Source organism: Lepidochelys kempii, chromosome 14 (assembly GCF_965140265.1).
Source record: "Lepidochelys kempii isolate rLepKem1 chromosome 14, rLepKem1.hap2, whole genome shotgun sequence".
NCBI classification, from domain to species: Eukaryota; Metazoa; Chordata; order Testudines; family Cheloniidae; genus Lepidochelys; species Lepidochelys kempii.
The window spans coordinates 8,277,630-8,295,456 of NC_133269.1; the positions used below are offsets into that span (position 1 = coordinate 8,277,630).

A 17,827-nucleotide genomic window follows, 5' to 3' on the forward strand; every position below is an offset into this window, starting at 1 on the left:
AAAATATCTTACTGTTGAAGAAGTTTGAGTTTCTTTTTTTATTTCCCCACTGTCCAATCATTCAAAAATAGCTGAAGGAAGTTCTCCCAAACTTTCAAGAAAAAAAGAAAAGAAAGAAAAAAAAACAAACATGTGGGCTGAGAGCCAAAGTATAATTTACCAGAATAATCAGATGATAATTAGACTGTGAAAACAGAGGATTGTCGTGAAAATGAAGCCAAAAACTTATCTATGGTGCTCCATACAAGCCACTTCTATCCATCTATCTATCCATTCATCCAATGTATCAACTGTTTTCCTCTTCAAACTGTATCTAAATCAGCAGGCTGTTTAAAAAGATTGTAACTTTAATAAAAAAGTAAACAGCAGAGAGATTTAGTAAATGAAAAACTACTTAGCCAGTTATCTTTCTCAACAGTCCAAATGGCATATTAAATGAATATTATTGTAAACAAAATTGAAAGTCCAAAGAGAAGGCTATTTTTAATAGCTGCGGTGATTCAATATCCAACTCCAAACCTTTTTGAAGACCCAACTTCATTATGTTCTAATCTCAAGAGAGAGGGGAAGAAAGCACATACCAGGCATTCTGCATAGTCTCCCAGAGAGAAGACTTTGTGTAACTAATAGGCACATATAAAATTAAAAACACTGCATAATTAAGAACTCGTCCATGGGTGATGTTGTGGATATATTGTGCTGCAGGTGCATTCATTGTAAGGAATGATTAAATATGTGAGAGGGGAAGGGGGAATTGTAATAATTCCTCTGAGTGTACAGTATTCATTATATTTAGCTATGCTCATTGAAACACTGGGCCCAGCTCTGCCCTCAGTTATCCCAGTGCAATTCCATTGAATGCAATGGGATAGCACTGATGTATTGAAAGGGAGAGCATGAGTCAGCCCAGACCATTTACCCTCATTACATTCATTTTTGTAAATTATGATTTGGGACTGGATTGCCCTTCGTGCATATCGAGGCAAAGGGCAGCCACAGTCTTGGTCTTTGCATTCCCAGTTCTCAAGGACATGGAGGATGCCAAGATCCACTGTCAACACTGGATATCCCAAAGGAGGGTGAAATGGGGAAGGGACCATCCTTCCTCAGCCCTGTCCAAGGGTGGCACAGCACAGACTGCACTCTTTCAAAATCCACCACAATAGTAAGTATTGCCAGAACAGAGAGACAGTCAGCCAGAATGCTTCCGGGGAATGCTGCTAGGGCACAACACTTCAATTCTGTACTGCAGAACTCCTGCTGGATCGTTGTCTCCAATAACTAGACTGTTTTGAGCCACATAATTCAAAAAATATATTACTTCTCTTCTGTTTTGTGTACTCTGTGTGGGGTGAGTCCTAGCTTCAGCATTCAGCCTCAGAAACCAGGTTGGGAGATGGGTAAATATACAGGGGGAAAAAACTCCTCTCCCCGCACAAGCTGCAGAGTTTGCACTCTTCACAATCCCCCAGACCCTGCTTACTTCTTGTGCAGGGGGAAGGACCAGTTGTGCTGTCTGAGGTGCATTCCATGGAGACTAGGGCAGAATTTGCCCTGTGTGATTGTGAGTTTCAAAGCAGATAGTATGCAACTGGATATATCAGACAGATCCCTTCTTCAGCACTCATAGTGCAACTTCTGTTTTGCGTTTATGGAGGAAGTTCTAAAGAGCTACCATTTTGTTCAGTGAGTATTCGCAGATCAGCAATTCACAAGATGTGTCTGGGTCTGATTGACGATCTCTGTGATTTGATGTTCTGCCAAGGGATTTCTACAGTATGAGAATCAATGAGAAAGTGATGATCAGTGTCAGCACAACACATGTGGTTTTATTACTGGCTAACATGCCTGATTCATCATATCATAACACACTATTGCCTGAGTCGAGTCCACTTGCTCATTGCCCGTGTGAAGGTACATCCATCTCTGGATGTTTTGGAGCAGATGGATACAGAGGAGAACAGCCTGTATTTCACTGGTGAAAATGAATAAAAATATGAAGGACTAAATGGAAATAGCAGTTCCTGCAACACACTGTCAAGTGAAATCACTGTGACAGCTTATGAATTTACGATCATTCGTGAAGCTGAGGAGGCAGGTATGGACATAAGATTCAGATATGGAAGAAAGGAAAAGAATTGTGTAGTCTTGAAGATGAGGACAAGAAATGTAAATGTGATGAAGTGGAGATAGAAGATCCAGTGGAGACTGGGATTTGAAGAGGCCTGTGATACAGCCAGATTAGCAAGGGAGATAATTTTAGTGATCACATCTGGAAGGGGGCGTGTTATGCATCTAGGGGATGTCAGATAGAGGGAGTGGAGAGGGGTCAACATATGTGCCTGTTGTTTCTTTGTTTGTTTTGTGTTTGAAGTGACATTGTGCTGGTAACTGTCTTAATGTTTCTTGTGTGTTTTAAGAATCTTTCCAAGTAGTGAGAGGGTGATGTCTCCAAGGGGATGTAGGATGTAAAAAAGGAAGAATGATGGGTCTAATAAAAGAGGAGGTTACAGCTATTATTCTCTGCAATTAAGGGGAAGAGGGATTAAAAACATTGTGTGCATAAATTAAACAAATCCCCAGGCAGATTTAAGTTGTACAACCAGCACTTATGCAGAAGTCTCACTGACCTTGAAATGTTACAAATGTCATATTTTCACACAGATGAACTTTGACCAATTTCTCTAGTATGTTACTGAGTTTAAGACAGCCATATCTTCTCTTCCAGTCGTTGCCCTCTCCGCCACCTCCATGAAGTTTAGGAACAGCCTATGCCCTGTAAATTTTGGGGAGAAAGTAATGGAAAACCTGCTAAAATGGTCCAAGTCTTTTGGAGGAAAAGCAGCTGACGCGCCTTCAATCCTCTGGCCCCTTTCATGAACTCTCTGCATTTCTAAATCATTCTGGGATCTTCAGATGATAGGCATGATATAAGTACAAAGTGTTGTTTGCTTCACTGGTTTAGGGCAGCGTGGCTGGCAAGGAAAGGGAACTACTCTATGCAACATTATTCCCTAGAAAACTTTCACGGAGAAACTGTGGGAATTAAGGCTGACTCTGATTCATGCTGGCTAACGTCCTTTGAGGGTAAGGACCATATATGGTTTGGTGAGACATTGGCTACAAAGTTCCAGTTTAACAGGGGGAGAAGACACAGGAAGCAGCATGGAGGTGCTGTATCTCTGTAGAAATGTCCTAAAGCTCTATTAATGCCTTGAGATTCACTAGATTTTAGGATATCAGAAGGACTGGAGGGCTTTTGACTGCATGGAGATAAAAACTGACCCCCAAGCAGATGATTCTTTGGAAGTTCTGCAAGTCACAGTATAACTGAGTTTTCCAAATGGGTGGGTGGGTGGGGAGGGGGTGTGTGTGTGTGTGTGAAGCCATTGATTATTTGTTCTTCACTGTGCTCAGCCTAATTCCATTGCTCTAGGAACGGAATGGACCAGTGTGGGGATGACTAGATATGTTCAAACAGCTTTGTTTGAATGCCTGTGGTTAGCCTCATGAGTGTATAAAGTGCTTAAAACAAAGGCTGTGTCCCTGATAAGAAGGTTTATAGACCTAACCTTAGACTACATTTGAAACTTTCGCCACTATAGTAATGTTGGTTTGGGGGTGTTTCTTTCCCCTAACATTTCTATACAGGCAAAAGCCCTAGTATAGGTGGGTGACACCGGCAAAACTGACGTTTCTGGAGAACTGGTATAAGCTAGGTGTACTGACAAAAGAACTCCTGCTGGTGTAAGCTCTGTCTATATTAGGAAGGTTTGCTGATATGGCTATATTGGAGTACAACAAAACTTTATTAGTGCAAATAAGGCTCAAGTCCTGATCTTTCAGATATGTGAATATTCTTGTTGGTTTTGATGGAAGTGCTCAGGTGAGTAATGGCACACACAGCATAAGTGTTTGTTTCATGAATCAGAACATAAATTGAGATAAGAACAAGCAGGTAACAAAGGCAGGTAGGGAAACAGCAACCAGCCTATCGAGTTGCTTAGGATACCCACGTTGTTCACCTAGGAGGTGCATAGGCACCTTCCCAAAAATCAGGGTCCCATTTGGGATGTACTAAAGTGAATGCCCTAGACAAATTGAGCTGTTCAGTATCTGTCCAGATCTGCTTTGTACCTTCAAGAAGTTAAGTACACTATTTGTGAATGAATGGACCAAATTAGTCTCTTAATTACATCTGATCAATGATACTGCACACATTTCAGTTGAGGTCAATGGGTCTGCACAGATATAAATGAGAAAATATGGTTCATCAGCTTGTACCTGAAGATGTGGTTTTGTGTTAAGTATTTATACAGTATATTAAACAATTTAATCTATTACTACTTGCAAACTCTCCAACATACTCACACAGCAATCGGTTTATATTAACAGGAACCTGAAGGGGTTGGTGTGACAGATGGGTTTTAATCTGTCTTTAATTTATATTTGCTATAGAGCAGAATTTATCTTGAGAGAAGTCTAAGAACTATGAGACCTATCTCTTTAAACTCTGAGGAAAAGCAGACAATGGGCTGTCTGCTAGTTTAACACCCTTCCATCAGGGACAGTAAAAAAGCAGATTAATTACCATCCTGAAAAGGACTTCTTCCAGCAATAGACAATCACCAGAAGAAAGTGGGACTATGGTGTAGGCAGCCAATTTTCAAAACGGAAAGGAGGCTACATTATTTGAATAAGTTATTCACTGTGAATTACTCAGTTTCAGTAAATATCTCTTCTCCCATCTTGACCCCCTCCCCTCAGGAGCGTTTTCTGAAATATTCCGTATTAGCACGTTTGTTTCTGCTCCCACAAGAATGTAATTCATCTTCCAGAACTGTTACAACATGAATATTAAAATCAATTCTGTTTGCATAACAACTTAAATGAAAGTGGGCCTCAATTTTGGTTCAGTATTTCTGTTCATACATGGTGGTTAATAACTCTTTTGATGCTTCTGTCTGGGTAATGAAGTTGAAAGGGACACTGTCATTCTAGGTTAGAATGAGATTTATGACTGGTTGAAAATAGGATTTTACAAATTCTAAAATGAACAGAAATAGGACAACAACCAAACTCAGATATCTATCTATGGATTTTTTTAATTATTATTATTATTATTTATTATTTACTAGCACCCTTCACCATAGTATCTTCCCCTGGTCATCTTCATCTGTGTTCTAGGCCAACAGGCTAGCATGTTACACCCCCTGGTCCCAACCGAAATTCTTGGTAATGGAAGCAGACAATATTATAAAACCTATTACAGATAAAGGAAGGAACTTGAAGAGCTGTGCAGACCCATAAATATGCATGCACCTGCAGGATCTAAGGCAGAAGCACACCAGAGGTTTGCATTGCTCAGACAACTCCTAAAAATGGCTTCTTGGTTTATATGGGGAGTGCCAGCCAAACAGAGAATCATGGAGGGCTGTCACCCATGCCTTTTAAGGCAGGACTTCCTGCAGGGCTTAGTCTCTTAGTTCCTCAGAGCAGGGCCATAACTGTGCCTTGTTCAGTGCTGGGCACATTGTCAGCAGGGGTGCAGGACAGCTTGTATAGTGGGGGTGCTGAGAGCCATTGAACCAAACTATAAACCCTGTATATAATGGAATCCACTTCAAGCCAGGGGACGTGGTAATGTTCCTAGTTCCAGCACCTATGATTGTTGGCACTTAAAAATAAAGAAGAATGAGTACTAATTGTAACACTGTCTCCACTGGGGCCAGGACTCTCAGTCCGTGAACTTCATTTTGTCCCTTCGGTGCTATGGCTGCCAAGAAATGTAATGCAAACAGTAGATACTATCTCTTTTGATATATTTGTTTTGGCCATGACTTAGCCTATTTTATAGGTGTCAGATGAAACAAGAGCCAGAGTAGATGCTCTAAAAGGCTTTATCTCTGCAGTTTGGTTTGGGAGTAAATAATTTCAACTAAGAGATGAACAATGAAAGACCTGAAGTAGCATTCTTGGATTTGTTTAGGGCTGTGACTGCTCATTGTGTTTTCTCTTTGTCTCAGAGGGAAATACAAGACTAACAAATGTAACCCTTACCCAGCAGGGGAGAAAACAACTGCATATATTGTTAAATGTCATAAAAGCATTGTAAATGCAGAGCACAGCCCATTTCTTTTTCTTAATTTGATTTTATTTCTAATACAAGAGATGCAGATAGGGCCAAATTCTGTTCTAAGTTACAAGGGAGGGGGAAATCAGTGGCCATTGCACCAAAAACTGAAAGCGGAATTTGTCCCAGAAAGAGCAATCCTCCATGTTAGTTATGTGAGGTCTAGTGATTTACGATTCGGCCAGACTCTTGTATTGATTAATTTGTTTCAAATTTTGTAACACTTTTACGCTGATCTAGCACCTTTCGTGAGAAGATCTCAAACTGCTATCTAAACATTGATCAAGCCTCAATACTCCTGTGAGATCTGTATTATTAGGCCCATTTTACAGAGGTGGAAACTGAAAACTAGAGAGGGAGATTTATCTAGCATTGTTCCACAGAGCCAAGAACAAAACTGTATTCCAGACCAAAGGTACCTGTCCTTTCCTCTAAACTATACTTACTCCCACTGTTAGCATTAAGCACTGGAATAAATTGCCCAGGTAGGTTGTGGAATCTCCATCGCTGGAGATTTTTAATAGCAGGTTAGACAAACACCTGTCAGGGATGATCTAGATAATACTTAGTCCTGCTATGAGTACAGGGGACTGGACTAGATGACCTCTCGAGATCCCTTCCAATCCTACAATTCTATGATTCAGTGAATGAATACAGGCCAAACTTTAAAGAAACCAAACAGTAGAATTAGAAATGAAAACATCCAGCAAGTCAACAACAACGTCAGTGCTTCCTACTTCATCTGAATTAAAGACGTTATCAGTACGTTTTTCTAGTTTTAAATATTACAGTCTAGGTGAAAATCTCCCTTGTACACAGGACTCTGAGTCTGACCAGAATGGCAGTTTTTGCATGAACAAGGGCTATTGGAGGAGGACCTTCTGCACAGAAGTAGCTTAAAATCAATTATTATGTACAGTGCTAGAGCGAGCCTACTGCAAAACAGATTTTACACCTAAATACTAATGGGGCGTGAGCTTTTGTGTGGCTTCAAACAATAGCAGCACCACAAGTCTTAGAACATAAAACGCACAAAGAAAATTGATAGAATTTGATGATAACATTTGCAAAAACATGTTTTAAGCCTAAAGGCTATATTAAAACAATGAAGATCTTTCTTTTTTTTGCTGTGTAATTTCTCTTCCACTAAAAATCATGCCATGCTTTTCTGAATTGCAACTGTCTGTAGACCTTTTAGGTTTAGATGCCTATTCACAAACGATTATATTGGATTGTTGTTCTGACAAAAACTAAAGTTCAGTACACATAGCTTTTAAATATAATTGCTCATAATGAGGATTACCTAAACACATTCAATTGTAACAACAGGTTTGACAAAACTGGCTGGCAATTGCTCTGATGTTGAAAATAGGAACATAGACAAAACTACATTGATTTTTTTCAAATTATGTAGGACCTTTGTTACCTCTCCACAAGCAGGTGGCATTCCCACTCCGCTCTGAACAGAATAAACATGCTTTGTTTCTAGTCCAAATTAACCTCCCTCCTGAGGTTTGGCTTTTTGGCAATTTGAGATCTATGGTTGAAAAGGGTTATATAAAAGCTAAGCTTGTTGGCTGTTCAGGGCTGTCCATAAATTATATAATGCACTGGGGGACAGGGGGAGGATGGGTCCTTTATGTTGTACATTTTGTTTCAGTGTTATAAAGGGTGCGTGGGTCTTGAAAGTCACCTAAAAATGTGTTATGTCATTTATGGATAGACCCTTCCTTGGGTTTCACGATAAGAGCTCAAATGCCCTCCTAATTAATGGCTGAAATCAACAAAGATGCATCTACTACTGTGACTCAGCAGTAATTACCCGGTATATTTATGGAGGGGTTAATCACTTGACATCGGGTTGATTCGAGAGGAGTCCTGCAATCCTATACAGAGTATGAGAGTATGATGCCACCTTATTTCGCTCTTGTGAACCAAGATTCAGAGGCACTGGCTTAAGTGCTTCTTGACCATTCAGTAACCTACAGCTTTACAAATACAGTCTATCTAAAAGGAATACAGTGAATCTGATTCTCCCCTTGCACCTTTTATTTACATTGGTGTCATTACATTTTCGCAGGGGAGCTACACTTGATTTACACTAATGTAATGGAGAGAAGAATCAGGCCAAATAAATCTAAATTAGGCTTGCGGTGTTTTGGTTGGTTGGGTTTGGGGGTTTTTTGTTAGTTTTTATACTTTAAAATTAATGTCGCTTTCTCATCTTTTACTTTTTACTTTGCCGGTATCAAATGCCTTGAATAAGCTTTGACTTGGAAATCTTTTCTTTCTTTCTTTCTTTCTTTCTTTCTTTCTTTCTTTCTTTCTTTCTTTCTTTCTTTCTTTCTTTCTTTCTTTGTGAGGCCTGTCTGGGTGGAAAAGTTGTGAGAGCTAAGGGAAGATTAGAATCTTTCCCAGAGTTTAGATTGCTGCCCTAGTGTTTCCCAGTGTTTTAGTAATTCTTCGGTTTTTAATTACATTCCATTAGTCCTATTGGCTACAATTGAGAGCCAATAGGATGGGAGATGGACTCAGTGATTCAGTGGGGCTCTCCTATTGCCTATCCTGTTCTTTTAAAACAAAGACATGCTCCTCTTAACTCATTTGTAAATTCTGATGGGTGGTGAGACCACTCTAAACAGGCCCCAGTATCCTGCACCTTTGGAGCTCTCTGTCTGCATCCCTTTCCAACATATGCCTTTGAACTCTCCTGTCCATTGGTTGGTCCCTTAACCCACAATAAAAGAGGCTCTTGGGGACCTAGCTTTGCAGTGCCACGTACGTGATCAAGCCTTCTTTTACCAGCTACCAACACAGTCTCCGGTTTCCTAGTGACAAAGCGACCTTGTTTCCCTTTCTGCTGATAAAATCAACTGCTCTGTGTTGCATTAATTTAGATGGAATAAATGGCCCCAAAGAGTCAAATGTGTTAACATAACCCAACCACTGCCCAATATTAAACAGTTTTAAAATGAGGTTTGGCGAAGAAAAGAGAAATTAGTTGAGATGGGCTGGACATGTAAGAACAAAAACAATAGAAAATGCAACGTCTGTCTCTGGTGTTGACTCTCACTTGCAACCTTGCTGCTGGAAAAACACTGGCACAGCACATGATCTTATCAGCCACTCCAAGACCTGGCAAACTCGTACCAGCATCAGGCTTTTTATGGCATTGCTTTTGGTTTCTTCTTTCTGGTCACAGGCTTACATCAGTGTTGCAAAATATGCAGTCTTGGCCGGCTAGCTAGACTCTTATTAGATACAAGGAAAAAGAGAGGAGTAGGAGAGAGAAGAAATAAGGTGGGGAAGGAAAAGAACAAACAGGGGGAGGTTTGTGACACCATCTCACATTCCAGGCAATGGTTGGGATTCAGCCAGAGTAGGTAGAGGTGGCAATGTCATCCAGGTCCCTCTCTCTGGTTCAGTCTCTTCAGGACATCTCTCAGGATCAGGATAACAAAGGTACAGGATCCCAGGAGTTGGTGGGGGTGGAAGCCATGATGGTGAAGCTTCGTCCAGAATCCAGTTTTTTCCCCAATGTTTCTTTCCTTAATGACCCCAAAATGGAGTGATGGGTGGAATAGCCCATCCCCTCGGGTTTTTTTTTTTGGTTTTTTTTTTGTTTGTTTTTTTGTCATCCAGTTAGGCCTAATACCCAACACCCCAATTTTGGTTCAGTGATTTCCAGTTCCACACTTTTTTTGTTTACCAGCCATGAATTTAACAGTCCTTGACTTATGTCAGGAGGCCATTTTGTTTGGACTAATTCAGTCTTTCTGTTTCACTTTTGCATCTTTTCCCATCAACATTATTTGTTACAGTTTTTTGTGACACCTTATGAACTTACACTGATTTTTACAGTTGTGCTCACCATTAGAGTAGATTTGTAGGCACAGTTATTACAACTCCTATCCAGTAGGACAAAGAACTCAGAACTCTGCCCTCCCCAATTCCTTTCCTTGTTCTCCACCCTGCAGTGAGACATGGAAAAGCCTGAAATCTGCTTCTCTGTTGCCCTGTCCCCCATCAAAGTTGCTTTCTCTACAACTTTCTATAAAAGTCAAAACCATTCATATTTTTGTAGATAATTCAGCTGATCAGTCTCCTTCTTAACCGAAATCCAGACAGCCCTGGGACTCAGAACTGCTTTTTCTGCATCATGGGGAGACAGAGCTCCCCTCCCTCCTCTGCTTTGCTCAGGGTCAGCCACAACCACAGTGCCTGAAGCCATGTTACTTGTGGCACCCATGCACCATGCTGACAGTGCTGAGGGCTTTAGAGATCCCCCTGAAGCCTGAGACTGGGGCTAAAAGCCTTAAGTTAAACAGGTGTCTCCATCCGCACTGGTGCTAGAGCTATACTCAGAAGTCTGCCTGAGCCTTAGGCATGCCACGCCTCACTTTGTACAGCATCCCACAAGTGTCTGAGCCAACCTACCCTGGCTGCTATGGTTCATGGAAAAATACAATATATTAGTGATCATAATGCTGATTAGACAGTTCATTGTTAGTAAATTATGGTCACTGGACACTGTGTTTCTCTTCCACTTGAAGAAGTAATGTTTGAAAACTTTCCAGCTGGTTTACTTAATGCCTTTCCATTGAAGCAATTCCAGCTGTGCATTATACCATCCCGACGTTCAGTGCAATACGGTTTGATTAGAAAGCTTCATCCCATGCCAGAACTGCATCTGTACGTGCTATTGAGACACTAACATGCTGTATTTAGAGGGCAGGGTAGCTCCTAAGAGTTAATAGTAACAAGATTGGCAGGTCAGATACTGATCTCATTGACATCAGTAAATGCAGAATGATTCCACTGAATTAAAAAGTTACACCTGAGATCAGGATCTGGCCCTCTGATATCAGTCTTGTTCAGATCAAATTCTGCTAAGCTTTGTTGAACTGCACTTTGGAAGATGAAACAGTGAATAAGGACAGGTGCTATAAAAATCCAATTTTCTAGGTATGGTGTGTTTGAAACTGAACATACTGGATATTGTAACGCCCTGTACCAAGGAAAAGCCTTTCTTTACTTTCAGAAGCATCAAAATATGTAAAGTTAATAGTACAGAGTACTGTATAAATGAAGAAAGTTTCTCAGGGTCAGATAGGATAGCTTGGAGAATCAATAATGGTTTATAGAAACTTTCACCTATGGATCACCGACTCAGGTGAGATATGACCAGAAATTATTACTCTCCGTGGCCAGCACTCGACCAAATGGCATACCAGGCAAGCAGCATCTTTGGAGCCCCCACCCCCTTCATTTGTTAAATTTTGAGTACCTTATTTTAATTGCATTTGTAGTCCATTTCATGAATCAGATGCACAGTTTGCATGCATGATTTATCCCTGTCATATAAGATGATAAATTTGCATGCTAGGATTTATAAATCTGTATTTATTCAAGCAAATAAAAAAGTTGTTTCCTCTAAGCTTATGTAAACTTTTTAATTTTAAGAATAACTGAAATGTACTAACATCAAGAAATCGAGCTGTGCACCAACATTGGGTGGACCAGTAGTAAATAGTGTTATGGTAGGTGACAGCCTTAGAATGTAAACCCTAGTCCTTTAGTTCAAAAGGTCTGTTGTTATTCTGTTTCAGATATTTTCTCATTAAATTAGCCCCTCGCTGCAAATTAGATTGCAGTTGAGCTTTTTGCTTTCTATACTGAGCTGCTGAAGGCTTCTGTTAGGGCATCTTTTATTTTCATAGAGGAAAACAGATAGGCTTTTGCTCTCCCTAATAGTATGTTTCGCAGTCTTAGAAAGTCATCAAATGTTACTTCTTTTGCCATGCTTAACATGTCACAGTGTTCCTTTTATATTGTTGCATAAATAGGAGTTCCATAGATATCTCTGGCATCTCATTAAATATGTCCTTTCTAAGTCGCTGCTTACACTCTTCCAGTCTTAAAACACAAGTACACTTTCACAATTACACAATAAAATAAGATTCACAATATTGCAGCTGGGCTTTCACTTCAGTTCAGTTCATTCTTATATCTCACTGACTGCCTGGTGATGCCCTGCCCATTATACAGGCTATGGTTGACAACATTTTAGGAGGGTTGAGGAAAATGTAGTTCTCAGAAAGTCTGGAATGTTCCATGAGATTCTACAGAGGTCCAGAACATTCTAGGAGGTTAGTGAAAAATGAATCCCCATATGGAATACCTGAAACATGTTACTTCGAACATTTTATTTTCCCTTTTTGTTGCTAACAACAAAAAATAGCACCCCGGGTGGTCGCCTGGGTTGCCTGCCCCTAAATCTGGCCCTGCTGCTATCTGATGGTTGGGTGGTGTTGAGTGGGAAATGTGTTCGGTGGGTGGCCACCCAGCTTCCAATGTAAGTGTCCACACCATCAAAATTAGCAACTTTCTTGCCAGTCTCAGTAGAGAAACCAATGTCTGATTCACACATGAATAGCCTCTGACTCATAGAAGTAGTCCTCACAGGTCAGGTTTAAGGTACAGTGCCAGGGTAGTGTGAAGAAGCGTGCACTGCTGCTGCCTCTGCCCAGGCTTGTTCTGGGGACAAACCAAAGACGTCAACCACCAAGCCTGTAAATCTGGCTCCTTTCACCAGCACTAAACCCACCTGAAAATTTTCAAACACAAAATGCTTCTCGCATGGTGCCAAAGAAAGACACCTCTACCATTCCAGCTGGGCACGTTTTCAGGGCTAGGGGCTTTGTAGGACAGAGGCTAAACCCTGGGACCACACACCTAGCTAGTGGGCTGGCTCCTCTTTACAAGGGGCACCTCAGTGAGATAATGGGGACTGGGACTGGCTGCCTGTGCACTTGAGCAGCCTATAAGAGGCCACACAGGCAAGAAGCTGGTCATCTTACTTCCTCTGCATCACTGCTAAGCGCCTTTATGACTTCTCTTCAAGAAGGCCTTAGACATAGGCTAAGTAGGCAGATGCTTAGTGTGCTACTTGTAAGGGGACACTGTATAGGAATAACAAGGTTATTCTGCAACGGGACAGTTCTAAATTGATAAAATATTATATAAAAGCTAGGTATTTTTGTTATAATAAACTGTTCTCTCCTGGTGACAAACGCCGTCTCAGCCTTCCTAAAGGATCTCCCTGTTTCTGCTCAGTCATATACTCCAGAATCTTTTACTGTGATTGCCACAGCAGCTCCTTTAAAGCAGTGGTTCCCAATTTTTTTTTACTAAGGTGACCTACCAACTGCATTTTGTCTTTTTTTGAGATTCCCCCGCATTACATATATTCACACTCTGCCCTGGCCTCCACCCTAATCCCAGCCCAGTGCAGAGGGGAGGCTCTGAGGTGAGGAGCAGGGTTGAAGAACAAGCCCACCCTGTACTTGTTCAGCAGTGGTTCCTGTCCCATGAGGCTGGGTCCAGCTCCCCGCCCCAGGCATTGCAACCTGGTACCCAGGGTTGCTTCACCACTCAGGTTTGGCCCATGCACCCCTCCATCAGGGTCCAATGACAGGTTAGTCCAGTCCCAGATGTGATGACCCATCTAAAACCTTCCTGCGACCCATTGGTGGGTTGGGACCCACCGTTAGGGAAACACAGTTTTAAAGGACTGCAGCATCAAGCGACACTGTGACCACGGAACAGAAACTGGGATTGTGTTTGGGAAGGAAGAAATTATATAGGTGGGTGGAAGTTCCATCCTTTTCGAAAACAGGAAGATAGGAGGCATGCTGACCTGGCTTGACAGGTGCAAGAGAGGCAGCAGAGAGTGAAGGATACAGAGTAAAGGAGGCACTAAGTCCTATCTTCACCTAGGGAATACTGCACATACACATGACTCTGCCAGACATTTCTGAATCCATACATTTTAAATTTAGTACAGCTTGTACTTGGAAAGCCTCCATCAAGGCTTCCCCCAGAACTGCAGTGTTAGCATCTTCCTTCCTCCTCTCTCTTGGCTGCTGTTTGAAATTGTTCTCAGGACCCAGTTCTGCCCCTGTTGAAATAAAAGGCTGAAGTCCCGCTAATTCCCATAGGAGCAGGATCAGATCTTTAATTTGCAGTTCTCCATGACAGAAAGTAGTCAGGGGAACAGAGTTAATACCTCCAATACTGCACAGTAATGTAATTTCTATTGTGCATAGTGTCTCAGAAACTGATATCTCGGTGGACCGTGGTAGGCACTGTTTGAAATAATAATAGAATAGTTTGTACACAAGTACTAAACATCAGCCCTGCTATTTAGCACTTGAGTATATGAGACACGTAATGTAGCACTTAACTGTTAGTAATGAAAGCACCTCAGTTCATGTATTAACAACCTGGCACAAAGATCATTTATAAATCTGTCTTTCAAAATACACTGGAATTCTTTGTCAGATGTCTGATGTGTTTCTTATTGGGGATTAGTCCTCCCATCACAGCTACCCTAGAAAAAGACCTTTTCAAGTTAAAAAAAAAAATCCATTAAACAATAAAGTCAAGAGGGAGCTGTTGGTTCTTAACTATTCTCTTATGCTCCAAAATGTACAAATACAGAGACAGAAAAACATTAGGGAAACTAAATAAAAGAAAATTTTTAGAACTTTTCTAAAGAATAGAACTCAGTGAAATAAGAATGAATCTGTCAGTTATGCAAGACATTCTTTTAAAACTCAGAGCAGAATCATGAAACTTGCACAGAAAATACCGTTTAGAGGTTAATAGAAAAAAATACCTTTTCATTCAAGAAAATCAATGAGTTCTTAACCTACTTTAGTGAATTTCTGGTGCTGGTAGAAAGTGCTGGATTGACAAACGTGAATAATAAAGCCCTTGATGCAGTCATAGACCAGGGGCAGGGAGGCAGTGCAGCCTTCCCCAAACTGACTGTCCAGAGTGCCTGACGACTGACCTTCAAGGACCTCTAGCAGAAGAAGTGGAGGCCAGTCATCAGGACCCATTTAGTTCTTGGCTTTTCTGAGGAGTCTAATAAGGGTGTCAGCTGTGGTGGCGGTATTGTGATGTGGACATTTATCCACTAGAAATGGGGCAGAAACCACCAGCTTGCTTCACACAGACCATCATGAAGCTGTTGGATGTCTTATGGTCACAGCTGATCGTGGCTAGGTCATTATTTCCTGCTGGGTATATGTATGTGTCCGTATAATTTTTTACCAGGCTGCCATTCCTGGCACCTCTACAGTCACAGTTGTCTAGTCCTGTTTAAAAGGGGTGCCTTGCATATCTCTCCATGTATAAGCAAAAAACTTGGGAGTCTCCTTGGGATACTGCTTGCCTTTTGGTATCTGGTTTAGAAGAAGAAAATCAGTCCCCTTATGACAGTGAGGTGCCCTGATGGTTTGGACGCAAGTAGTAATTTAGGGGCCTGCTGCTGTGAATTGGCATAACTCATTTAACTTCAGTGGAGCTACCTTGATTTACACCAGCTGAGGACCTAGCTCTATAGCTACAAATCCTTAAAGAGGTATGCCAAGGGCTTTCAAAGAAGTCTCCTTCACCAACTTCTTCATGACTCCTTGCCAATCCAGAAATTTCCGTCTTTCCAGAACACTGAGGCTTTTATTCTGATCCATATCACCCCCACCGATGGTTTTTAAGTTTTTAAGGTTCCCATAATGTAATTTACCTATGTAACAATGATCATGTACCACGCGACTGATCTTGGTAAAGTACTTTGAGGTTCCCTGGGTAGAAGACACTATTGATGTACCACTATTATTTAGTAATTTATTTATTAGTAGTAGTGTTTATTATGATAATTCTGGCAGTTCTCAATGCAGTGATTCCCCCTCCCCTCACTACCTTTAAATTGCAAATTTTTCTGCATAACCCTTTGACATTTGGCTTGTGGATACTCATGCATTGTATATGGCTAATACATTTGCTCCTGTTTTTGTTTTGCAGTACAGAATTGGACAGCTGTATATGATCAGTAAGCATAGCCATGAGCAGAGTGACCGAGGGGAGGGTGTGGAAGTTGTGCAGAATGAACCCTATGAAGATCCAAATCATGGCAATGGTCAGCTAACAGAAAAACGGGTCTATCTCAACAGGCAAGTACTAAGCAGCTGTTTCCCTGAACAGCATGCCGCTGTAACCTCCAGTCATGCACAGTGTTGAAGATTTGTAGGGCGTAACATCTCTCTCAGGAAATACCCTTTGTGTTTCAAATGTAATGTGTTCTATTGACTACAGGCCAGTTACTGGCAACTTCAAGGAAAGGGACAGTGGAAGAGCGCCGTCACTTGAAATAGAGACCTTTTTTATTTTAGAGCACATTTTCCTCGGCAAAGAATTGTGGCCTGAAGGCAGGATTGTGTTGAAAATCAGCACATTTCTCATTTTCTTTCACACTTCCCCATTTTTCAAAATACATAAAACAAAAAGGGGATCTGTTTAAAAGAAAAGTAGTGTGCCGGATGGACTGGGAGTCACTAGATCTGGGTTCTGTTCCTCACTCTATCCCATGCTTGCTGTGTGATCTTGTGACAGTCCAGGAGAGTCTGATTTTTCCAAGGCGCGGAGCACCAGTAACTCCCATGGACTTTAATTAAGGTTGTGTATGCCCTTAATCGCTGTGTGCTTCCATTTCATCCCCAACAGCAAAATGGAAATGATGGTTCTTCTCTCCTGCACAGAGGTGTTTGAAGATTAATTCATTAATGTTTGTAATGTGCTGTGAGAGCCTCTGATGGCAAGTGCTATAGAAGTGCAAAAAATTTAACACACTGAAGTTCTTCTTTAAAGCAAAGTTATTTTATTTTCAAAATCTAGATCAAAGGTAGATTTATTTTTTTTCTAAAATCCCAAATCAGCATCTTCAGCTAAAATCAAATAGGTGCATTAAAATTAATCCTGTCTGAAATGGCACAGAGGTTAATCATGTCTCCTCTGTTTAACATCAGTAGCATGCAGAAAGTCACTCTGGCCCCACACTTAGCGGAGAATTGCTTAGGGTAGCAGTGAGCCCTTGGGGTGCTGATGTAGCAAGATTGAGCACTACTTTGTAAGAACTGCACAAGGCCAGTGACCCATTTTGGTAACAAAAGATTTGTCTCAGCAAAGTGAGCTGACATTATGAATGACCACTAAAATTGTACATCAGTGACCTTCTGCAGCAAAGTGACAGGCTTAAAGACATGATGAAAAAAACTGCTTTTGTTTCCCAACAGCCCCATCATTTCCTAAAGCAGAATATGTGTCTTTTCTGCAGCTGAAATTAAAGTGTTAGGGGTCAGTGCTTCCACACTGACTTAAAGCCCAGTATTAATTTGAAAACATATATATATATTTCTGTTGTATGAAATATATTCCTTAATCTGCTGCAGTTTTTTATTACTACCGATCTAACTGAATGTTGCTGCTTTTCTAATTCTTCTCTGTTCCCTTAGGCCCATTTTCTTTATTAAGCTTTTCTGCACTGTGATCCTTAGAACTAGATATAGCAATATTGTGGCAATTACACCATTGCATGTGTAATGACCTGACAGATCCGACCTTTCCCCAGCCTAACAAGAGAATTACCAGCAATATTCCACACCTACAAATAATTGTTCTTGTGCAGAAAGTCTGCTGAGGGCCTTATTCACCACTGAGAAGCTTAATATCTGTCACTGACTAGGAGATCAGTGCTAGTACAAATGTGCTTGGCATGTACATGTGTTCAAAAGGCTGTGCACAGACATAACATGTTTTCAGAAACTGTCCTGAGGATTCATATCTAATACA

The 17,827-nt window shown here is 41.0% G+C and overlaps 1 protein-coding gene across 1 annotated transcript in view; it reads left to right on the top strand.

The window, feature by feature from the left end:
* Positions 1-17,827, top strand: part of PITPNC1 (phosphatidylinositol transfer protein cytoplasmic 1) — a 206,190-nt gene that overhangs the window by 80,466 nt on the left and 107,897 nt on the right. The window contains 1 exon segment of the mRNA XM_073311590.1: positions 16,004-16,152. Coding sequence (XP_073167691.1) covers positions 16,004-16,152 — 149 coding nt within the window.